Source organism: Theropithecus gelada, chromosome X (assembly GCF_003255815.1).
Source record: "Theropithecus gelada isolate Dixy chromosome X, Tgel_1.0, whole genome shotgun sequence".
Taxonomy (NCBI): domain Eukaryota; kingdom Metazoa; phylum Chordata; class Mammalia; order Primates; family Cercopithecidae; genus Theropithecus; species Theropithecus gelada.
In genome coordinates, this window is record NC_037689.1 from 27,735,637 (window position 1) to 27,761,509 (window position 25,873).

Here is a 25,873-nt window from a genome sequence, read left to right on the forward strand (position 1 = left end):
TGAAGAGATCACTCTTTTGGAATTTTTCCCTCCAGTTCCCTCGCCTTTAAGTTGACTGTGTGATTTAGGTAGATCTGGTTTATTTACTGAGAGCAGATGTTTTTGATCTCACAAACTCTCTGTGGCTCTCAAATCTGGAGCTCATAACTTCTCGATTTCTCTTTGCAGTTTGGCTGTGACTGCACCAAGGAAAGGGGTGCTTAAACATAAAGACAGAATGTTAAACTAACTCATTATGAAAACAGCCTGGTTTAGGAGAAGCAACAAACAGCCTAACAAGATCAGATCTACTCTCAACAAGGGCTTCCAGTACCCCACCCAGGCAAAGAATCTTCCATGGGATAAAGTCATGGGATTAATATTCAATTAACATGACATCGAAGTCCTAATATGCACTAATATTATCATTTTATAATTATTAAATATTAAATATTTATAAATATAATTATATAAATTATAATTATTAAATATTATCATTTTATAATTATTTCTTATATAGTTGTTCACTCCCAAATCACAATAACTCTAAAAAAAAATTCATAGGATATATAATCATATTACTCTTATTTTTAATAGTTGAGGACAATAAATATTTAAAAGGTTAAATGGCTTGGCTAGGCCAGGAACGGTGGCTCACAGCTGTAATCCCAGCACTTTGGGAGGCCAAGGCAGGAGGATCACCTGAAGTCAGGAGTTCAAGACCAGCCTGGCCAACATGGTGAAACCCCATCTCTACTAAAAATACAAAAAATTAGCTAGGTGTGGTGGTGGGCACCTATAGTCCCAGGTACTCGGGAGGCTGAGGCAGGAGAACCATTTGAACCTGAGCGGTGGAGGCTGCAGTGAGCAGAGATTACGCCACTGTACTCCATCCTGAGTGACAGAGTGAGACTGTCTCAAACATAAAAAATAAAATTAAAAAAAACAATAAATAATAAAAATAAATAGCTTCGCTAAAATAGTATGGAAAATAAATAACAGTGTTCAAACCAGCAATATTAATTGACAACAAATAAGACTACAACATCTTAGGAAGGAAGACTCCACAAATAAATAATGAGCTAATTGTTTTAAATGGCCAAATATTCCAGTGGACTAGTTGTACCTAAAGTTTCTATCTCTAACAATTTCCAAAAAAAATTCTTATGATATGCACTATGTGAAAATTTGATTTTTAATAAATTCTAGGTAATCTATATTTGTTCAAATTATGACAATAATCTAAATTGCAAATGGAATTGAATTAAAATTCATGTATTGGAAGATTATGTACATAAGGGAAAATGTTATTTGTTAGGAAAAGATAGTTCTTAATTATTCAAGCAAGCATAATTCATCCTACTAAATAGCATTATTCCAAACATATGTAATTTCTAAACCCTCAGTAAGATTATTATTCAGTATTCAAATAGCTGAAAGCTTTTTGAGCTGGTGGGGAGAGACATGCTATCGGAAATCCACTCCAGTTTAACTGTGCTTACAAAAAAATACTAAACACTTTTCAATTAGTCCGTGTCAAGGAGATCTTTATTTAATAATCTTTCATAATTACCTTTACTTATAAGCTATGTCTACACAATGTCAAACATCCAACTGACACATGAAAACTGGAGTAATTTAATTATTTTCACCTAGTTGCATGTTGATGTTGATTGGTTAAAACATCTGTCTCATTGTGTTAACAAAGTTTTCATTTTTCAGCTATATTTTGTGACTATATGCATACAATTGGACTTTGTGTGTCTAGACAACAAGAGAAAGGAAATTAGTTTCTCTTTAATCTCACACACAAAGAATGGTGTTACTGCCTTTTGATGGTTTAAGGGACTTTTCCAAAAAAGTTAATTCTAATCCTTTCCTGGCGATTAATTTCTCTTATTCACATATGCTCAAAATCCATTCGACAACACAGGCTCAAAAGGACTAAAGTTAGGAATAAAGCAGAATGATAATAGTCAGCTCTTTTTAAAAATGTTATACCTCCCAAAATTCCCTTTTGTTAAATCCATACTAGAAACTGCCAGAAATGATGGGCTATTGGTCTTACTTCTTAAGCTTACCCCTCCACTACTACAAGTTATGTCACAGACAATCAACATTTATGATGCCTAGATTCATATACATACCAGACCCACTATGCACGTGCAGTTTCACTGAAATTTTCGGGTTCCCTTTTCTTTTATTAATGATGCTGCACTAACATCAGATTACAGGGTGCTTGTATGTGCTGGCTACTAAGCACTTTACATGGATTAAAACCTTAAATCTCTCAGCCGCCTCTATTTTAGATATAAGGACACTGTGGCCCAAGCAAGCTAGGTCACTTGCCCATAATGACTGATCTGCAAGGGGCTAAACTGTCATTCCAACTCCAGCAAACAAGTTTTGGCTGGAGGAGTAAACAAGGTGTACCTTGAAAAGGTCAGAGAATCACTTTGCCCAGAAGAGACCACATCTTAAGGTGTAGCTGGAAGGAGTGGGGAACCCAAAGGATTTTATCAGCAGTGTTTGTAAGTAGGAAATAAGACATGTAAAGGTGCAGCCGCCATCTTGAGTGAAACTCTATGGAGACAGATGAGGAAAGAACAATTTGGGTATTTTGTTATATGCCATTCAAAGCCATCTACTCTGGAAATGTTATAGCTGCCTGAAAAAATTTTAAATGACCCTTTGATACCTTTCCATGTCAAAACAGTATCATCTTTTGAATATGCCATTTAGGACAATTTGCCATGAGGCTGTATTAACATGATGCAAAATGCCAAATCTGCAAAATGCCACTGGACATAGTGGCTCCCACCTGTAATCCCAGAACTCTGGAGTTTGAGATGAAAGGCTCACTTGAGGCTAGGGTTCTGGACCAGTCTGGGCAACACAGGAAGGCTCAACTCTTTAAAAATTTAAAAATTAGCCAGTCATGGTGGCAGAAAATTCAGATGTAAATCTAATAGGGGATTTTTTTCATTGTTTATTTTTTTAAAACTCTGCCACCATTCGGGCCCCTGTAGTCCCAGCTACTTGGGAGGCTGAGGCAGGAGAATGGTGTGAACCCGGGAGGCGGAGCTTGCAGTGAGCTGATATGGCGCCACTGCACTCCAGCCTGGGCGAGAGAGTAAGACTCAGTCTCAAAAAAAAAAAAAAAAAAAAAATCTGCCACCATTTCCTAATTTGCAGACACCTGGACATGCTTCTTCTCTGAACCTCAATATAGGAGTCTCAGCCTATATAGTCCCAGACACTCAGGAGGCTGAGGTTGGGGGATCACTTGCACCCAGGAGTTTGAGGCTGCAAACTATGAGCTATGACTGTGCCACTGCACTACAGCATGGGCCATAGTGCAAGACCCCAGTCAGAGATGGGGTACCTATCTCTCAAACTTTTAAAAAATAAAGTTTTAAAAATCTGAAAAAATGTCTGCCCTAAAATAAGAATTGATATGATCTCCTTGGCATGCTTGAGCATGGTAGAAAGCTCTAAGTGCCCACGGGTGTTTTCAACTAGAAATTCTTGGAAGTATAATCCCAGAATGGAGAGGGGTCCAGAAGGCCCGAAACCAAACAACTTCAGCGACTCTGAACTTTTGTTTTCAGAGAAATACTTCACGATGAATTTCAAATAATATTACAGGGTGATAAAACTCTTCCTTAGTTTTCTATTACCACTAGGACAAATCTCCACAAACTTAGTAAGCTTGGAACAGCACACATTTATTCTTTTACAGTTCTAAGGTCAGAGTTTCTTCCATGGGGCTAGAATCAAGGTGTCAGCAGGGCTGTCGGGCTCCTTTCTGGAAGCTCTAAGGAAGAATCTGTTTCCCCATCTCTTCCGGCTTCTAGAGGCTGCTGCCTGTATTCCTTTCTCCTGGCTCTTTCATATTCAAAGCCAGCAATGTCCGGGTATCTCTTTCTCACATTGCTTTACACCAACTCTGATCTCCTCTTGAGTGTTCTGCATCCACAGTGGAGGGTCTCTGTTAATGTATATGAGAATCCAGGATAGATTCTCCCTATTGGAAGGTCTGCTGATTAGCAAACATAATTCAATCGGCAACCTTAATTCCCCTTTGCCATGTGAAGTCATTATTTAAGGCAGAGTACTGAAGAAGTCAGGTGCCATGCCTAGTAACCTATTCCCAGGTTCCAGGAATGAGCGAGTTGGTTGGGGGGCGAGGCGGTGCTTGCACATGTCTCAGGGACCATGACTTTTCTGCCTACAAGTACCTATCTCTCAAAATTAGGAATGCTTGTGTCTCTTGCAATCTCAGCCTCTAAGGCATGTCTGGCATATAATCGATGCTCAAAAATATTTTGGACAGTGAAGTCGTGCTTGCTCATTCCAGACACCTTGTGGTGAGAACTATCCTTCGCCCCCTGCCAACTGGTGTACCCAAGTACAGCCCAGTTTTATCTCTTCTTACTCCTGAGTCAAGTGGGCCAATCAAAACCCTGCCCTGGGATTTTCAGTATGGAATTACGGAACTTTGTCCCTCACTGGTGGAACTGAGAAAAACAAAATGCAACTAACAAAAACTGCAGAGAACCCTCTTACTGCCATTTAAAGCAAGCCTATTTCCAGAAATAAGCAAAGAACCAGACATGAAGATTGGTGATGTCCTTGGATTCACTGCTTCCAGGTGCCTCTAAAGTCTAGCTGCATCCCCGCCATTCTCCCAATCCGATTTCTCAACTTTTACAGTAAGTTTGGATACCCCATAGCCCTTCTAATAAATTTCCATTTTTTCCCTCAAAACCAGATTAAGGCTAGGTTGCCTTCTACCATTTGAACACAAACATCTCTTGACTAATGTAGAATGCCAGAAAAGTTTGTAAGACCCTCAGAAAGGATGGGAGCTATTGAAGGATGAAAACCAAGCTATAAATTATATCTTGAATTAGATCCAGTGCTATCTATAAGAGAAGTGAATGCATTTGTTTTTTAAAAGCACTAGCAAAGTCGGTTGACTTTCCAGCTTCTTTCCCTGTTGTTCTCCTGCCACTCTTTCAACTTAGGTAGCTTGTCTACCCTAGAAAGTGTTAGGGTCAGCAGCTGTGGATAACATTAAAAAGTTTATGGGCCCAGTGCAATGGCTTATGCTGGTAATCCCAGCATTTTGGGAGGCCGAGGTGGGAGGATCACTTGAGTCTAAGACCAGCTGGAGCAACATAGTGACACCCCATCTCTACAGAAACTAAAAAGGTATGGCGGAGTGCACCAGCTACTCAGGAAGCTGAGATGGAAGTATCCCTTGAGCCCAGGAGGTTGAGGCTGCAGTGAGCTATGAGTGCACCACTGTACTTCAGCCTGGATGACAGAGCGAGACCCTATTTCTAAAAGGAAAAAAAAAAAGAACTTTTATGATATGGCACTGCCAGAAACATGGTAAAGCAGAGATTCTGTTACCATGCCACATTTAACGCCCAAGTAGTAACAACAGCAACAACTGACACCAAGCTGCTTAACACAGATGTGTGTGTTCAAATGTTCCATTCGTCACATGCTTTAGTAGATGAATCCCTTCCATCGCCCATATATTCTTCATGGCACAGCTCAACCACTTATAGCTTCCATCAAGTTTTTCTCAAAAAATAGCTTGTCCCTGAGCTGTCACAGAGCTTTCTTTGTTCCCTAACGAGGATGCTCTGGCTTATTATCTATCTGCAGGTTTATTAACTGTGCAAACTCCTACAGGTCATTGTCCATGTCGTGTCTGTCTATATTTCATTACAAAGCTCCAGGCTTTCACCAAATAGGTCCTCAATCAGTAATCGTGGCAAGCTTACTTAAGTCATAGTATTCAAAGTATCAGGTGTCATCTTGGGGGAAAAAGATGAGAGACACCTTGCATTCAATCATCTGTTGTTTTTTAATATCTTACTTTTTCAATTGTATTGCTAGCAAAAAAAAAAAAAAAAAAAACAGAATTTCACTTTTCTAGAAATCATAATGGCATTTGCTATTATGCTACAATGAAAATACAATGATAATGCCTGGTGTTTTGTTTTGTTTTGTTTTGAGAGGGATTCTCACTCTGTTGCCCAGGCTGGAGTGCAGTGGTGCGATCTCGGCTCACTGCATCCTCCTTCCACCTCTCCAATTCAAGTGATTCTCCTGCCTCAGCCTCCTGAGTAGCGGGGATTACAGGCATGTACCACCACACCCAGCTAATTTTGTGTATTTTTAGTAAAGACGGGGTTTCACCATATTCGCCAGGCTGGTCAGAAACTCCTGACCTCAAGTGATCCACCCGCCTCGGCCTCCTAGAGATTAGAGGTATGAGCCACCGCGCCTGGGCAATAATGACTTTCATTTATATTTTTCTTTATATTTCCCAGTGTTTTTAGTCCCATGATGGAGAATGGAAGGGCTTCTCGCCCCTGAAATCTTTCAAGAATAAGACCTGGCTGGGCACCGTGGCTCACGCCTGTAATCCCAGCTCTTTGGGAGGCCGAGGCGGGCGGATCACGAGGTCAGGAGATCAAGACCATCCTGGCTAACATGGTGAAACCCCGTCTCTACTAAAAATACAAAAAATTATCCGGGCGTGGTGGCAGGCGCCTATAGTCCCAGCTACTCGGAGGCTGAGGCAGGAGAATAGCATGAACCCGGGAGGCGGAGCTTGCAGTGAGCCAAGATCACGCCACTGCACTCCGGCCTGGGCGACAGAATGAGACTCCGTCTCAAAAAAAAAGAGTAAGACCTTAAGATGTATGTCTAAGGATTCAGAGAGAAAGTACAGGTATAGGTCACTCAGGAAGTGCTTCCTTGGCTCTGTCCATTCCCCAAGGCAACCTGGACTCACTTGTGGCTCTTTCTCCTCCAGGCTTTACATTTAATAAGACAGCTTGTCTGAGCAACTCCTTCAAAATGTGTCTTTTATTTTTCCCTTACTTTTTAGCCTCACTTCTAAATAATACCATGGGTTCTCATTAAAAACCTGAAATGTTTCCATAGCTCATCTTTCTGTGTTCAGTCTCCTTCGTGACCAAGAGGAATCACGAATCGTAGTGCCATCCCCTCATGTATAAACTGATGTGGACTTAGTACGTGAGACTGGAACTTCTCAGCTGGACTTTCACAATTTGTGTTTAATCAAGCTACCAAGCCATATTCTGCATTGCTTCCTCAAAGTAGTCACTCAGTCACTCTCTCTCTGCTCGCTCTCTCTCTCTCTCTGTCACACACACACACACACACACACCATGCAGATTCGGTCATTCGGTCTCCAACTGCTCCTTGTCAACAATGGCCCATGTGTCCTACTAGAGCTTCCAACTGGCTTGACTGATTTTGACCTTATTTTAGCACCTATCAAAAGATTAAATATGCAATTCAAGTTAATTAGCCTGTCGTCTAACAACAAAGAGAAAGTAATAACTTATGAACATTTAAATAAAGAAATTTGTAAGATAGGAAATAGTTATAAAGACCCAAGCCTAAGTTTAGTAGATCATGATGCCAGTTTAAACGAAAAGACTCACCTTCAGCAAGACCTGATTTATTAATTATAAAAAGTATTGCTTTCTAAAGCAAAAAATATATATGTTTCATAAACTATTGTACAATGAAGAAATTTCCAACACTTTTCCTCATGCAAGTTATTTCTTAAATGCAAGGGTAAGTATGTACCTAAAATAAAGTCTATTTTTTTATTTTTAATACACCTACACATTTTATGAAAGTGGAAACGTAGAAATTTGAGCCATTCTGATCAAGGCAGAAAGACAAAGCTAAACCAAAAAAAAGTAGATTTGTTGTTGTTGTTGTTGTTTAGATTTGTCTTTCTGGCTTGATCAGACTGGTCAGAGTGGAATTTTAAATTCCAAATAATAATATTGCTGTCTATCCTGCTAAATAAAAGCATTGATCTGAATTAAGATACTGCCTAAGGGAAGGCCTTTGGAGAGAATCAGCATGATGTCAACATTTCAATACGCTGTTGTGGATGCGGAGTTCATTCATTTAGTGAATAACCAATAATTAAATATCTAAAGCTCTGCATTGGTACTTTTTTTTTTTTTTTTTTTTTGAGACAGAGTCTTGCTATGTTGCCAGGCTGGTGTGCAATGGTGCCATCTTGGCTGACTGCAACTTCTGCCTCCTGGGTTCAAGCGATTCTCCTGCCTCAGCCTCCCGAGTAGCTGGGATTACAGACACGCGCTACCATGCCCAGCTAATTTTTGTATTTTTAGTAGAGATGGGGTTTCGCCATGTTAGCCAGGATGGTCTCGATCTCCTGACCTCATGATCTGCCTGCCTCGGCCTCCCAAAAGTGCTGGGATTACAGGCGTGAGCCACCATGCCCCGCCTGCACTGCTTCTTGGTTGATAGAGTTAAGAAAACAAGCAAGCAACCAAAAACAAAAACTCCTAACCCAAAGGTTGTGATTTGTGGACTGTATAAACATGCAGGGCTGTAGCTTTGAACTCTCACCAGCAAAATTCTAAGGTTTACACATAGTGGGGAGATCGCTTCTACTTTTTCAGTCACTATTAGATTTCTGATTCCCTTGTCAAGACCATATGGGCATAATGCTTCAAAACGCCTAAAGAACGAAACAAGTAGAACTGGGTTTATTATCAGGTTTGGATTACTTTTTCACTGAATAGCATTTTTCACATATTTACATTCCTCGAATTTTAATTCAATACTGAATCACAATGAAACGGCCACACTGTTTGTGGTCTCCAGCCACACAATTGTACATACGGGGCTCTGCAGTCAGGGAGGCTATTGATTGTTTCTCATGGGTGGCCTCAATCTGTCCAACTCCTATATGAGGCGGCCTTCTATTTGAAGTGCATTCATTGTTGCCAAGGCTAGCTCTATAAAATCACCAGACTCTAGCACATCCAAGGTATTATGAAAGCAATTTTAACCCTTTGTCCTGTTTTCGGGGTTTTTTTCTCCCCGTTTTTGTCTTCCTTTCTTTTTGGTTTTTGTTTGAATAGTTCGTTATGAGAAAGATATCAACCCAGGTGGCTGCTCAAATGAGAACCCTAATTGCTTTTGAGAGCTCTTATTCATCTCACACACACACAAAGAGGGACTGTTAGGCACGGAGACAGCTCAGAGCACCCCATGGAAGTACAGCGTCCAAATGTCAGTTTAACTCCTTGAATCACATTCAGACCTGGACTTTATGAGATAATTGTGAGGTCTGTCACCATAACGACAAGGGCAATATGCCAGAAACCACTAATATAATGAAGCACAGTCCTTTAATTTCTTGCTCTGGGCTGTTCTTTGTAATCTCAATGACAATTTGTAATCTCAGTGACACACAACCCTGGTCTGGTTTTTCATGACACTCTAACTTAGACTATCTGGCATTTATATGGAGAAAGAGAAATCTGATAGATGCAATACAATTTTGGAGATCATTACATTAATGTCGTTGTTTATTTAGTATTTTCAGCCAAATCTTAGTGAAAAATGTTTTCCAGGGATTGAAGTTAAAAAAAAAAAAAGGAAGAAGAAGAAATTTCTCCATAAAAGAAATTTATCACACTCTCCACGAAGAACTTTATACAAAGGACACACTCTAGTTTCTACATTAGATACATCTGTCATTCCCACAAATTAACTTCCTTTCTTCCTTTCTTTCCAGGTATATTTTATTCTCTGTTGTTTTTCTCCTCATATGGCATATGGAAATGCTAACTGGGAAATGTGATAGTACTGTGGCATACTTTAGTCTGGTTATTCTTCCTAGGAAATCTGAATTTGAAATCTATAGACATAAAACTATTCATGTTTTACTAACATTAGGTTAACATATTAAATATTATTGTGTCTACAGACTTTCATTTTTTTTTACTAAAAAAAGGAAATTTTTAAAAATACAAACATGTTCATCTCTAATGTAGCTAGAATCATCTGACTACATTTTGCCATTTGATTGCAGCGAATATTGGAAGAAAAGAACATCCAAATTTACGTTAAGGAAATGGATTCTAAACAATGAAATCCAACCATTGTATGAACTATCCCCTGCTTGTATATTAACCATTATCAAGTTTTTCTTTGAAAACTCAAAAAAGTTGCTAATATCTTAAGTCATTAAGGCAGAAAGAACCATTTTCTCTTTCAGTTTGCAAACTGGAACATAATAGTGTACTTAATTCTATTATTTTTCTATAGACTCATTCCTTTACAGATGATTCGGGTATAACATGCAACATTATATGCTCATATTTATTTTCATCTGCAAATAAGCATTATAAAAAGTTAAGAAGGCGATATATGAAAATAATTAAAGTCATTTTTTATAGTTTTCTCTAGCCAGTAGATGGCCCAATATATACAAGTGGAACACGTGATAAGTTGTTGCAAGAACTGCATTTGTAATATGAAAAATAAATTAAAATAAACGGGTTATAGAAAAGATCATGCATGAGACACTATAAAACCCTCCTGGCAAATGTCTCTACACACTGCCCAAGAGGTACTGTTTTCTGTTCCAATGAGGTACTCACCATCTTCCGTGGGCACGTAGATGTTTAAGTAAAGGCAGTCTTCATTTTGATCTTGAACATAGGTCATCAAAGTATCCAAATTGGCAGTAAACCAGATGGGCAGCATGTCATGCAATAAGGATCTCTCATCCAGGTGCTGAGGGCACACAGCAGCAAACTGAGTAGTATTTCGGATGCCAGTCCAGGAGGATGGGGGTTCTGGGGGCTGAAACCGCCTCTCTCCAGTGGGGGGTGAGGCATAGGGGACCCCTAAGTACTGTTCCACTGGACCCAAGATCTCACTGGGTAACGGTGTTTTTAGGCCCCGGATTTTGCCATAATTTGTGTTGACAACTGGATACTGTGCTTGGCTGTCAATGAGGGTGAATTTGATGGCAAGAGCAGTTATCCACAGGAGGACATTGGAGTTTAACATGACGCAGACTGGGGTGAACAACAGAGGAAGCCATAACAGTCCCTGGGGCCGCGACATGGTTCAAATCTGCATCCACATCCGCAGCTGTCCCAGTGATGTGGCTCCAAGGAGACAAAGCCCAGAGGCGAGCCTGCAGAGAGATAGGGCTTTCCAGGGAGCAGAAGACCTGGGAGAGATTCTCAGACTGATCACAGACAGAGCCTGAGGTTAAGAACAAGCACAGCGGTTTTCTTGGCAGCCCATTGCAAGGGGGCAGCCCTCCCTTAATCCTGAAACTGGATTCCAGCAACTGCAATGCTCCAAGGAAGCTGTGACCATTTAACACCTCCAGGGACAATTTCTCATGAAAACTCCAAGGCAGCCTAAAAGAGGAAGAAAGCAGACAAGAATAATGAAGCCATACAATGACCACCTAGAACACTGGCTGGCTCTTCCATGAAATCCACAACATCTCTCTAAGAAATTCCTATTCATTTGTATAGGAATGTGTATAGTGCCATCTCCACATAGTAGGCAAGAGCAAGAACATCACCTGTCTTTGTTTTTTTTTTCAGAGATGGTGTCTTGCTATATTGCCCAAGATACAATGCAGTAGTGCTATCATAGTTCACTGCAGCCTCCAACTCCTGGGCTCAACCCATCCTCCTGCCTCACCCTCCCGAGTAGCTGGGACTACAGGTATGCACCACTATGTCCGGCTAATTCATTGGATATTTTTGTAGACGTCGGGTCTCCCTATGTTGTCCAGGCTGGCCTCAAGGGATCCTCCCCCTCAACCTTTCAAAGTGTTGGGATTACGGACATGAGTCACCACGCCTAGCAGCCACCACTTGTCTTAATTCCTGCTGTACATCCTATCACCATGAACAATGCCTGACATTTAGAAAACATTAAACAAATCTGTGTTGAATGAACAAACAGATGTTCAAGAGTTATACAGGTTATGCAGATTATGGTAACGACACCTCCCAGTTTTGCTATTGTTTACCAGACTGGTTATCAATACATGGGTACTTCCAAAACACTGTTTCTCAAATGTTTAAGGAAACTGTCACATTTTCCTAAGGAGACATGCATGGAGCTCTGAAAGTTTTCCAGTAGGAGGAAAATGGAAGTATGCATCCAAGTCAATCTGGCATCATGATGTGGATATTTATCAGGTCACAAAGGGAACATCATCAAATGAAAAGAGTGTAGACTTTGGACACAAATTCTCCTTGGTCTGGTCAAGTGCATATATATTTAGGCTACATACTTCACTGCTCTGAATCTCAGCTTCCTTGTAAAAAACTATACAAGATGGTGCATTTCAAATACATGCTGTAGTGCTAGTCTCCTGAAGACTTCATTCATAATTAAAAGTGTTGATACGATTATCCTGACTTTCCAGTAATCCATTGCATGCCTTAGAGGGTATCCTCTTCACTCTTTAGCCCATTTAAAAAGCTGAGGCTACATTTGAGTTACTTTCCCAGTGAGCCTGGAGTCAACTTTTAAAGGGTAACCACCTCAGTTTGTCTCTACATGGATAATATGACTATCCCTAGAGAAATCGCTGCTCCTGTGACAATAAAAGAATGCTGTGCAGCAATAGACAGTATGTTAAATGACCCCCTAATAACGGAAAACATTTCACTAGGTGTCACAAGGAGGGTGCCTTTAGAGAGTTCTTCATCTCAAAGTACGCATATGTGTTTCTAAGGATTTTGTGGGTTATTCAGAGCATTTGCATCAGAAAATAATTATCTGTTTCATTTAAGTAATCAGATGAACAGAATACATCACATGGCTTTTTTTTTAAAATAAAACATATTGGAGCTGGATCTGTCACAGAACAATAATACCAACAGGGGGAAATTCCACAGTACATGCCATCCTGGGAAAAGTTCACCAGAGATGGATGAATATGCACTGAAAATCTGGATTGTAACTTTGAAAGTGACAAATAGCATCTCACCAAATGGCTGATTTAGGTGTTTGCTTCTATCTTTGAATTCTACTGTAGACATTTGGATGTCTGCCATACAGCAATCCCATTTCTGAATAATTAAGAGACAGACAAGAAAAACAAAGAGGTGATGTTGTGTTTGGTTGATTCTTTCCTGAAAGATTTTTAACTAGAGGTAGCTGCTACTTTCAGAGCCTTCCCCAAGAGAACAGGTGAAATCATCAACTTTTTTTTTTAACTTTTATTTTGGTTTCAGGGGTAGCTGTGCAAGTTTGCCATACAGGTAAACTTTTGTCACAGGGGTCAGTTGTACTGATTATTTCATCACCCAGGTAATAGGCCTAGTACCCAATAAATATTTTTCCTAATCCTCTACCTCCTCCCACCGCCCACCCTCCAATATGCTGCTTTTTCTATTGTTTCCTTCTTTGTGTTCATGAGTTCTCATCTTTAGCTCCCACTTGTAAGTGGGAATATGCAGTATGTGGTTTACTTTTCCTGCATTAGTTTGCTAAGGATAATAGTCTCTGCTTCCATCCATGTTCCTGCAAAGGACATAATCTCGTTCTTTTTTATCACTACATAGTATTCTATGGTATATATGAACCATATTTTCTTTATCCAGTCTACCACTGATGGGCCTTTAGGTTGATTCCATGTCTTTGCTATTGTGAGCAGTGAGGCCATCAACTTGTAATTCAGATGAACCTGAGTCCTGGGATGCTACCTCTGTGAGCTGAGGGAAGCAAGTCAACCTCTGCAGACTGCAAAAAGGTAAAATGGTGTGCTCCACCTGGTTCATGGAGCTGTGCAGAGCAGGAAGGGAGCCTACAGGCAAAAGTTGAATAGCACAGAAGATGCCCAGTCAACATATACAACATGCTGCAATGTTCAACACAGACCTGCCCAAAAGATTCCTGGGTACAGAGACACAAGGTGCTATCAACTCACTGTTAGTGCTGAGTAGGCTGACAGCAGGTCATTCAAATTCTTTAGGACTCACTTTACCAGTCTACTATTTGCGATTTTACATGCTATCACACTTAGTCCCACGTAGCTGTAAAGTATTTGGTTTTACATACTATCTCATTTAATCCCAAGTATTTAAAAGCTACTTGGGACAAAATGAGATAGTATGTATCCTCAAGGTATTGCATAGTCCCTGAAACACAGAGCTCAATAAATGTAGAATTCAGTGGGTAGACTTCTTCCAAGGTATATAAAGTTAGTTCCATGAGGAATTCCAGCCCACGTCTTAAAAGTCTTAAACTCAATGTGAATGAGACTATGAGCCACATATTGGTTATGACTGAACCAGCTGTATGATCAAATCCCTCCTCTGTCTAAATCTGCATCCCACAAAGTCCTGATGGGCAGTGAGCGATTATGAAGCAGCAGCAACCTAAGAAGACGGGCCCAAGGGCATCTGTCCACTTACTAGTTCTAGATCGGGCATTCACAATATTCACAGGTTGAGAGCTATCTTTTTTTACTCCCTCGTTTTTTGAAATTTGGCTAATTTGCACAAAATTACTATAATCTAAAGCCCAAGTATTTTGCAGTATCCCTGACCTCTACTCACTGGACGAAAGTGGCACCTCCTACCCAGTTTTAACTATGGAAAATGTCTCTAGATAGTGCTAGATAGCCCGGGGGCCAAAACCACCCTCAAGTAAGAATTACTGGTTTAAGCCATCAAGTATAAAATTATAGTGGCTGTGTAAATGATTAAGTATCAGTAGGTATATTTAGCGAATATAACTAGTGCTGTCATGTACGTTGTCTGTGTGTGTAAACATAGTTACATTCAAAAAATTGGCAACTTGTAAATTTCTAGCATTACAAGCAATGTTGATATTGAAGATATCAATATTTCTTACTGATATCAATCAAATGTACATTATCATCATTAAAGAATCACTGTAAATTTAACCAACCTATATCCTTGTGGGCAAAATAATAAAAGATCTCCCATGTGAGTTTCAAAAACTGAAAAGGATTTCACAAAGGATGAAATGTGGTTATTGATAGTTATTCACAAATAGGTAGATTTTTAATATTCCTAAGATAAAGAGGATATACTACAAAATGAATTCTAAAATTTTTAATGGATAAAAAATGTTAATAAAAAGGTGAAAACTAACTTCATTAAATATATACATATACTTTGGGAGTGAAGAAGGGCTATATAGCATTTATTCTCTGCAAAGACTGCATAAAATAATATCTCAGAATGGCATTTTGACTGATTTATAACTTGATTGGGTATTTTCAATGATTCTCTGCAGGGCAGTTATTCTGACTCAGGTTGCAATTAAGGCAAGGCTCGCACTATTAGGCCTATCAGAATTTAAAGTGTTCAGAATAAAAATTGTAATACATTTCTCCCCTAAGTATGCATTCCTTAAATTGAGATTGGTTTAATTTTAAGATACATATTTAATTAAGGTGAGCCCTGATAACAGGTATTTTGGTATTTTGACCTTAAAATGAATAAAATCACATCTCCTGAGTGTTTATGGCCTTGTCTTTCAAAGGCTTGTAATATATTAGAAAACAGGAAGCTTTGTAGATGCATTAAAAAAAAATAGGATAACTGACAAAGAGCACCCTTCCCTGTGTTTTACTTCCAGCCACGCTGAACATCTGGGCCCACTGAGATGTCTGCTGCCAGGAGGTTTCTGAGAACAAGAAGCACTTGAGACATCCGCTTCCATCTCACATTCATTATGGAGCATCCAGAAAACAAAAGCAACAGAAGCTGATCCTTGCCCAAATTACTGGGCTTGTACAATAATCCTTCTATACCGCTCACTAAGAAAGTCTAGAAGAGCTTTTCCCAAAACTCTGCACAAGCTACATACATCTCTGGCTTCCCTTTTCTTTTGTGTCTAGTGAAGACAACATTTTAGGGTACCTGAGTGGGATGTGGCTTATCTTTTGTTCTAAAGCCCAAAGCTCTAAGCTGATACCAACAAGAACGACCACTCTCCACACATGGCCATGCATTCATGCACACACACGTCCTCCATCCCTGCTCAACATCCATCCAACACCAGCAATCTGCCAGTTTGTCTATTTTTGTACATGTAGATATTTTAATATTCTGGTCTTTATTTCCTCTCCTACACAAAGGAGATTACAATCTAATTTGGTTTTTGTCAAATCTTAAAAGTTCTTTGCACAGTCACCTATGCAGTTTCTATTAAATCTAAAAATCAAATCCCATTTAAAAATCCACCATTTTTCACCAAAGAAATGCAAATCAAAACCACAATGAGATACCATCTCACACTAGTCAGAATGGCTATCCATAAAACATCAAAAAACAACAGATGCTGTTGAGGCTGCAGAGAAAAGAGAAGGCTATATATACTGTTGGTAAGAACATCAATTAGTTCAGCCATTGTGTAAAGCAGTATGGAGATTTCTCAAGGAACTTAAAAGAGGAACTACCATTCGACCTAGCAATCCCATTACTGGGTATACACACAAAGGAAAATAAATTGTTCTACCAAAAAGACACATGGACATGTATGCTCATCACAGCACTATTCACAATAGCAAAGACATGGAATCAATCTGAGAGTCCATCAACGGTGAATTGAATAAAGAAAATGTGATGCATATATACCATGGATTACTATGCAGCCATAAAAACAAATAAAATCATGTCCTTTGCAGCAACATGAATGCAGCTGGAAGCCATTATTTTGAGCGAATTAGTGCAGAAACAGAAAATCAAGTACCACATGTTCTTACTTAGAAGCGGGAACTAAACATTGGGTACTCATGGACATAAAGCAATAACAGAAACTCAGGACTACTACAGTGGGGAGAGGGAGGGGGAAAAGGTAGAAAAACTACCTGTTGGGTGCTGCACTCCATACCTGTGTGACAGAATCAATTGTACCTCAAACCTCAGCACCATCCAATACAGTCAGGTAAAAAACCCTGCACATATATCCCATGAATCAAAAAAAAAAAAAAAGTTGAAATTTTAAAAAATTGTCAAATAAATACTGAATATGTTCAAGGTAAAAATAAATAAATAAAATGTTACTGGTATACACACACACACAAAATTTACCATTGTGAACCATTATCTTTACTATATATTAAGCAATGGGAGAGTAAAAATGTGGCCAGGCATGGTGGCACATGCCTGTATTGCCAGGCAATCAGGAGGCTGAGCCAGGAGCATCATTTGAACTCAGGAGTTTGAGTTTAGCCTGGGCAAACTAGCAAGACCCCGTCTCTTAAAAAAAAAAAAAAAAAGATGCCAAATGTACTATCTTCAAGACAGTCTTTCACCATATGGCAGCTCAAAGTGTCAACTTCATCACCTCCCTCACCATTTCTGTTCTTCCACTGAAGTTTAATGAGTCAGGAACATGCATGAGCCATAACTGTAGAAACCAGAATTTTCAGCAGGGGGCTTAGCAGAACCCAAACTAAACCCAAGGGTAAAGAGTTAATGGCTTATATGTCGCCCAGTCAAGACCAATTGGATAGGAGGATATTCCATAGATAGGAAAGACAAAGATAGCATTAGGAATAGAGCATACATCTTTCTAGAGCAAACTATGTAGACAGAAAGATCCTATATTGACCAAAGAAATAAGACAACACCAAAACTTAGAAGTTGGCTTAGTCCATTCAGGCTGCTGTAACAAAATACCATAGCCTGGGGGGCTTATAAACCACAGATATTCATTGCTCACAGTTCTGGAGGCTGGAAATACAAGATCAAGGCATGGTAGATTCAGTGTATGGTGAGGGCCCGCTTCCTAGAGGGCTGTATTTTCCTTATAACTTTGGAAAAGGGGGAAAGAGCAAGGAATTTCCCTGTGGTATCTTTTAAAATGTCATTAATGCCATTCTGGGGCATCCACCCTCATGATCTCATCAGCTCCAAAGGCCCTACCTCTTAGCACCATCACTTTGGGGTTACAATGTCAACATGTGGATTCTGGAAAGACACAAGTCTTCAGACCATAGAAGTATCCCGTAAAGATCACTATGCTAGCTAAGGGTACATAATGGGGTAAAGAAGGAGTTCCCGCCCACTAGAAGCTTACATTCTCATGAAGGTATCTATTCCTACCTGTGCTGCTTGTTTTCTTCAAGAAAAAGATGCTCTCCCCTCCAGGCATCCCCAGACAGTTCTGAGTGTGTGTTGTTTCCCTCCCCCATGTGTCCACATGTGTTCTCATCATTCAGCTCCCACTTACAAGTGAGAACGTGCAGTGTTTGAGTATCTGTTCCTGTGTTAGTTTGCTGAGGATAAATAAGCCCCAATTATAATTGCAAAAAATATTGCCACAATCCAGATATCCATAAATAGGATAATGAATAAATAAATGTTGGCATATTAAAACAGAAGGCTTCACAAAACAGTCAAAAATAAATAAAATACAGATATATGGAGGAAAATAGGAAAATCTCAAACATAAAAGGCAAGTCACAGAAGACTACAAAAAGTGTGATTTTATTTACATAATAGTAAAACCAAACAATATATTGCTCAGAGCTATGTTTGCCCTGAAATATACAGCAAGGGCATTATGAAAACCGAATCTTGGGGAAGTAGATTTCACTGAGAGGTAGGAGAGAGGGAAGCAACTCACATTGGTATATAAAAACAGTGGGAATGTTCTTTTTCCTTGTCTGTCAGTAGGTACAATACCATGTATCTGATTATTTTTCACTCTTTAAAATGAATATCCATATACACGTTTTGATACACTTTTTATGACTATGATTATTTTACAATGAAAATTTAATCAAAAGATTCTCATCTGTATAAGTTTTACCCAATGACTTTATTTTCCCATGTGCTATCAAACTATCTCGGATTTAAAAATTGAAGGGAAAATATACACTATTTTCTCCATGATTATGCAACAAGTCCAAGGCAACAGACCATCCACCCACATATTACACAGAAAAGCCCTGGGATCCTGCCAGCCATGGCAAGCACAGTTATGGCACCTGAGCCTGCTATAGCCCTGGTCACTAATTAGCCAAGTGCTCTCTGGCCCATCATTTAGTGCCCTCACCACCAACTCCCTCCACTGCAAAATGAAGGCTTGGGGCAGTGACCTCTTAAGTTGCTTTCACCACTACGACGCTCTAACATATCAGACTATTATCTCCAAAGCAAACTCAGTATAGGAGCCCAGTGGGAACAGAAAGTCCTTCACTGAAGTAGCAAGGCATAACTGAAGCTAGACAATCCGTACTGCAGAAAATGGCAAGGTTTAGTGTGCCAGAAACAGTGAGAGTCAATGTAGCCTTCCAGCCTATCCTTTACAAATATTTCTTCCAGTTGCAGTCGGGGAGCTAGAGAGTAGAATGATGGCTACCAGCGGCTGGGAAGCGTAATGGGAGGGAGAGAGAAGTGGGGATGGTTAATGGACACAAAAATATAGACAGAATGAATAAGATGTAGTATTTGATAGCACAACAGGGTGTCTGCCGTGAACATTAATTTACTGCATATTTTTAAAGAACTAAAAGTATAATTGGAAAGTCTGTAACACAAAGAAATAATAAATGCTTCAGGTGATGTATACTCCATTTATTCAAATGTGATTATTACACATATGTTTATATCAAAATATCTCATGTACCCACAAATACATACACCTACTAAGTACATGTAAAAATAAAATATGTTTTCCAACACCAGATAACCTTTATTAGCAGGATATAAAAATGCCAGCATATTTTTCTTTACTTGAATTGTACATGAGGATTTGAAATGAGTATTTACTGACTTTTTCCCAGAATTCACTGTACTAATTGTACTGTACAAATAATCTTCATTCTCCTCATATATAAGTGGAGCTATTTCATGAGTTTGTACTTGAACTTATTATACATAAAATTATATCTATATAATAATTTTTTTAAGATAGAATCTCACTCTGTCACCTAGGCTGGAGTGCTGTGATAAGATCTCGGCTCACTACAACTTCCACCTCCCGGGTTCAAGCGATTCTCTTGCCTCAGCCTTCTGAGTAGCCAGGACTACAAGCATGCGCCACCATGTCCAGATAATTTTTTGTATTTTTAGTAAAGACAGAGTTTCACTATATTGGCCAGGCTGGTCTTGAACTCCTGACCTCATTATCCGCCCACCTTGGCCTCCCAGAGTGCTGGGATTACAGGCGTGAGCCACCACACTTGGCCTAAAATACATTTTAATATATTATATGTATAGATATCTTCAAACTAACCTGCCATATATAGAGAGGGAGAATAATATAAAATATATTATTCTATATATAAAAAAACATATAAATATATTACAAAATATATTATAAAAATAAAATATAAATAAAATATATTACCATATAATATAGAATATAAAATATATTATTCTATATATAGACTATAAAATATAAAATATATAAAATACATTATTCTATACATATAGAATAATATAAAACATTCATAGGAGCTTAATAGCTCAATATTTTGCTTGGTTATTTGGAGAAATATTTTATATATATAAAACATAGAAACTTAATATTTCAGTTGTTTAGTTTGGAGAAATAATATAGGTATAATAGATACATGAAATATTTAGGAGCTTAATTGCTTTAATATTTTGGTTGGTTATTTGCAGAAATATAAAACATAGATAGGAGCTTAATATTTCAGTTGGTTAGTCTGGAGAAATATTTCATATATAAATACGTGTAAAGAGAGAGAGGGAGAAAGACGGAGAGACTGACAAATAATTAGTTTGGATATATACATTTTTGGAGGTTAGAGAGATTTATATAGATACAATACATTACAACTTACTTTATTCACATAATTTCATGCGTGTGTGTATACACATATATATTCAAATGAACCAAGTAAAATATCAAACTATTAAACTGATTAGGTTCAGGAATTTTTCCTACTCCATTCCCTGAAAATCCCATGTTCCATGCTTTTATGCTACAGATAATCAATACTACCTGTAGAGTATGATGCTGATCATCTGTTTTCAGAGAGATGGTCCTATAACAGGAGCAAAGTGAAGAACAACAGGCTCAAATGCACTATAACAGGCACAAAAGCACCTACTCATGTGTGCATTATGTATCTGGGAGGTAGTGTGGGGCAGAAGTTTTGTGTAGTTTTGACTATGATTCAAATCCTGGCTCTCACTTCAACTCCATCAGCAACCAGAGAAGGCTGTTCACCATTGTGATGGTTACTGCTGAGTGTCAACTTGATTGGATTGAAGGATGCAAAGTATTGATCCTGGGTGTGTCTCTGAGGGTGTTGCCAAAGGAGATTAACATTTGAGTCAATGGGCTGGGGAAGGCAGACCCACCCTTAATCTGGGTGGGCACCGTCTAATCAGCTGCCAGCGAATATAAAGTAGACAGAAAAATGTGAAAAGACTAGACTGGCTTAGTCTCCAAGTCTACATCTTTCTCCCATGCTGGATGCTTCCTGCCCTCGAACATCACACTCCAAGTTCTTCAGCTTTGGGACTCGGACTGGCTTCCTTGCTCCTCAGCTTGCAGATGGCCTGTTGTGGGACCTTGTGATTATGTGAATAAATACTACTTAATAAACTCCCCTTTATATACCTATATGTACTGTTAGTTCTGTCCCTCTAGAGAACCCTAATACAACCATCAATGCCTCCATCTCTTATGTGTAAAATGGGCAGAGTAGCAGATGTAACTCAAGGATATTGAGTTACATCTCATGCTATGCACATGCTATGGTTTGTGTTTGAGAAAGTACAAGAGTATGTGAATATACACACCTATATTCACATACCTTACATAAAGATACCTTACATAAAGATATACATATGTATTTGATATGGTTTGGCTGTGTTCCCACACAAATCTCATCTTGAATTGTAGCTCCCATAATTCCCATGTGTAGGGAGAGGGACCCTGTGGGAGATAACTGAAACATGGGGGCAGTTTCCCCCATACTGTTCTTGTGATAGTAAGTCTCACGAGATTTGATGGGTTTTTTTGTTTTTGTTTTTTTGGTTTTTTTTTTTTTTGAGATGGAGTCTTGCTCTGTCACCCAGGCTGGAGTGCAGTGGTGCAATCTCGGCTCACTGCAACCTCCGCCTCCCGGGTTCACGCCATTCTCCTCCCTCAGCCTCCAGAGTAGCTGGGACTACAGGCGCCCGCCACCACGCCCGGCTAATTTTTTCTATTTTTTAGTAGAGACGGGGTTTCACCGAGTTAGCCAGGATGGTCTCGATCTCCTGACCTTGTGATCCGCCCGCCTCAGCCTCCCAAAGTACTGGGATTACAGGCGTCAGCCACTGCGCCCAGCAGATGTGATGGTTTTATAATGAGGAGTTCTCCTGAACAAGCTCTCTATTTTTGCCTTCCGCCACGTAAGACGTGCCTTGCCTTTGTTCTTACCATGCCTTTTGCCATAATTGTGAAGCCTCCCCAACCACATGGAACTGTGAGTCCATTAAACCTTTTTCTTTATAAATTACCCAGTCTCTGGTATGTCTTTATCAGCAGTGTGAAAAAAGACTAATACAGTAGGCATATGTAAATACATATAAATTTAGAACAATAAGTATTCCCCAAATAAATCCTAGCTAATTGCAATTATTCACTGAGGTACCACTGAATGCTTCCACGGTGAAACCCATTTTGATAAAATGTAAAGATACACCAATCAAGTTCCCATCCTCAAGTAGTAAACACTCCAGCTAATGAGATGAAGCTTGCCTTTCAATTGCTACAATTAAGCCAGTCTGTGCTCCATTGCTTTTCAACTGCTACCATGAAGCCAGGCTGTGGTCCATTGCCTCCCACCTGCTCCTTCTGTAGGATGGTGGACTTCTGCAGAATGGACTTTGGAATGGAGTGCCTAGAAGACACTTCTACAATTTTAGACATGTAGAGAGAGCTAGGCCAGAGGACTTCTGTAAAGACAACATAGAAGAGGTAAGCATTGACATTCAAGAATTAAGACCACCAAGATTTACAAAGAGTGAGGAAGATGATACCAGACTAAACATTCACATTATGTCACCATTACTTCCTCAATGCTTACATTCATTGCTAGACTATGATGAGTATCTAAGGGCAAAGCCCAGAGATGACTAATACTTGAATTTGGAAGACAGAAGGTCTTCAGCAAATGCTATTAAATTAAAAGGAAGAAAAGAGACACAAAGAAACCAGACGGAACCAGGACACAGAAGGCAGAAAATTGGCAAGGTAAGGTTTCAGGGCGTTCTCCTTAGCTCATCTCCTGTGGGTACCACATCCACAGGAGATGAGCTGCTTCCACCACCTGCTCCACTCATGTTTCCACCATAAAATTCTCATAGGCTTCATGATGTAGTCCCTATGGTTTTTGCCTGCAGGAATTTCATGATGAACAGAAACTTATCACTCATTGACATAGCAGTAAAGTGTTAGAATATTACTTTCAGCCAATGTCAAATAAGCCTATTTCTGAAAAGGTATCAGAACTAGTTCTGGGAATATATTTGCCTGCAATTTAGCAAACAAAATAGAGAATTCTAGATACCCAGTCACTTTTAACCCCATTTCCTGTAAAAGGCTTTCTCGTAGCTGTATCTGGTGGGCAGAGATAATACTGATCACGTAAAGGTAATATTTAACCCAGAGTGGAAGCTGAGTGAGTTCTTCTACAAAGGAAAACTGTCAGTTTGAGTAAGAAAAAAACACTCAATTTCTAAATAGCACGGTTTGACCTGGAGTTAGTACTTCTGACCTGACACGACCCTCATCTGGCAGTGGGTCTGCAGATGGTTGATCATGTGGACAGCTGGAGGTTAATGTGGACAAGAATAAGTGTGTACTCCCAAGTGCAAAACAGGAACCAGAACCATCTCTAGTAATACTGCTGGGTATATCTCTATGTCTCTTTCATAAGGAGCTTCATAACCACTGCTCATACCTCTACTAATGAACTATACAATATCCAGAAAGCTGAGTGTCTTCAGAACGTTTCCCAAGACACTACCTGTGACCCCAGGATCAGCTCCGTCTTCCACAACCCTGGCTAGAGTGCTCTATTTTCTGTAGCATAGATCCTATTTACTAAGGTCACTTCGTTTTAGGCAGACGGCTCTATCTGAGAAGTTCCTATTTCAGTGTGATGCTCACTCTGACAGCCTACACTCTTCCCTCATGTGCTTCTGACAGTGCAGAATGACAAGGTGAGGGCCTTACAAGGCATACGGCTCTAGGTTACTAAACATCACCTTTCCCACAAAGCTTATTTCCTGAGTATGACACTGTACAAGCTCCCAGGAAAGACAAGCTCCATCCTCAGGCTTGAACCTCATCAGCTCCACCCACTCCCCAAAATGTTTCCTCTGCCTTCCCCAGACAGGAATATTAATTTGTGAAAACAGGCTCTATCCCAGTGAGTCAGTTACTCCTCAGAGGCTTCTTGTCCTGGGGTCAGAACTAAACTGAGATCAGACCTTCCATCTCTAGGAAATAACCAAGGCTCCCAAGATCCAGCATATAGACAACAGGCTTCTCATAAAAACCTCTGTGTCTCACATTAGCATGGGAAGGAAGAAAAGGATGGAAGAAAAGAGTCATAAAAGGAAGGCTCTTTTAAACAGCATTCAGGAAGGAAAGAGGTGCAAAGTCAAGAGACAGAATCAGGATCGACCCAATAATATACCTCAGGAATCAAAGGCAACTACCTCCTAAAACTACCTCCGAAGCCTTATGAACATTCAAACAAGACAAAATTCATTAAAATGAAATGTGTTTTTGGCCAAAAATGGTAGTAAATAGCAGTCAATATTAATTGATATTGAGACTTCCAAGGTTTTTAAATAAAAATAACACGAAGATTCTAATCTGTCAGATTCTTCACTTTCTTTTTGACATAAAAATAAATCTCTCAGTATAGAATGCTCTATACTGCAAACCAGTGACTCTCACATTCCCACCTCTGGCAAAATTCCTACCTACACATGCAGGTTTTTTAAAGAAAACAGAGGTATAATAAATAAATCAAAACCTTTACTCTACACAATTCTAAATGCAGATGTTCTCCACCCTAAGTCCGGAAACCCCAATCTCACCGAGGTGTCTTTATTTATTTTTTTGTGAGTACATATCATGTATATGTATATGTGTGTATGTATGTGTGTGTGTGTGTGTGTGTGTGTATATATATATGAGGTACATGAGATATTTTGATACAGGCATGCAATATGTAATAATCACATTATGGAGAATGGGGTATTATCCCCTCAAGCATTTATCCTTTGCCACCCAGGAGTCTTTAGATAGATTCCATTGGTTCTACAAATTGCAATGGGCAAAAAGAATTACATCTTTAGTTTCACTATCATGCACTGAAATTTAGTATTTGCTTCCATTATCAGTATAAGTAGGACACTTAACACTGTTATCACAGATATCCCATAATACTGTGTACGCTCACTTGTACTTTGAAATTGTGACTATTATGAACCTCTTAAGTAGATCCAGGTACTTAACACACAATAAAGATGCACATGTATTATTATAGCCCAGTTTAAATACATCTTTTTATTTTTATTTTTTATTTTATTTATTGTAGAAACAGAGTCTCACTTTGTTGCCCAGGCTGGTCTTGAACTCCTGGCCTCAAGTGATCCTCTTACCTCAGCCTCCCCAAATGCTGGGGTTTACAGGCGTGAGCCACTGCACCAACTTTAAATATTAATATTAATATGCCTTGGTAACTATTTCAATAAAACCAATTTCCTTTTATGTGTATTTACCTTATTGTATGACTTAAACATATCATTTTTACAAAACTTATCAATTTTCCACCAAACTGCCAGAGGGATCTGTCACACATACTCACACATGCAGCATGCACAGCTGAGAATCCTTGGCTAACTGCCAATCAGTGGTCATCACCTGTGTGTCTATCTATCATGACCTAGTGGGGACACCAAAGGTTATAGCTTTCTGTTTGTGGATAAGTAGCATGTGCCTGGAAGGATGAAATGCCACCTCCTCAGCTATGTCATACGAGTCT

The 25,873-nt window shown here is 39.3% G+C and overlaps 1 protein-coding gene across 5 annotated transcripts in view; it reads right to left on the reverse strand.

Annotated features, from left to right (window-relative positions):
* NLGN4X (neuroligin 4 X-linked) overlaps nt 1-25,873 on the reverse strand; it is a 346,508-nt gene that overhangs the window by 254,936 nt on the left and 65,699 nt on the right. For all 5 annotated transcript variants that reach the window (XM_025373357.1, XM_025373356.1, XM_025373358.1 and 2 more), the window contains one exon: nt 10,476-11,252. In XM_025373357.1, the coding sequence (XP_025229142.1) occupies nt 10,476-10,947 (472 nt within the window). In that variant the 5' untranslated portion in view covers nt 10,948-11,252. The remainder of the gene's footprint in view (nt 1-10,475; nt 11,253-25,873) is intronic.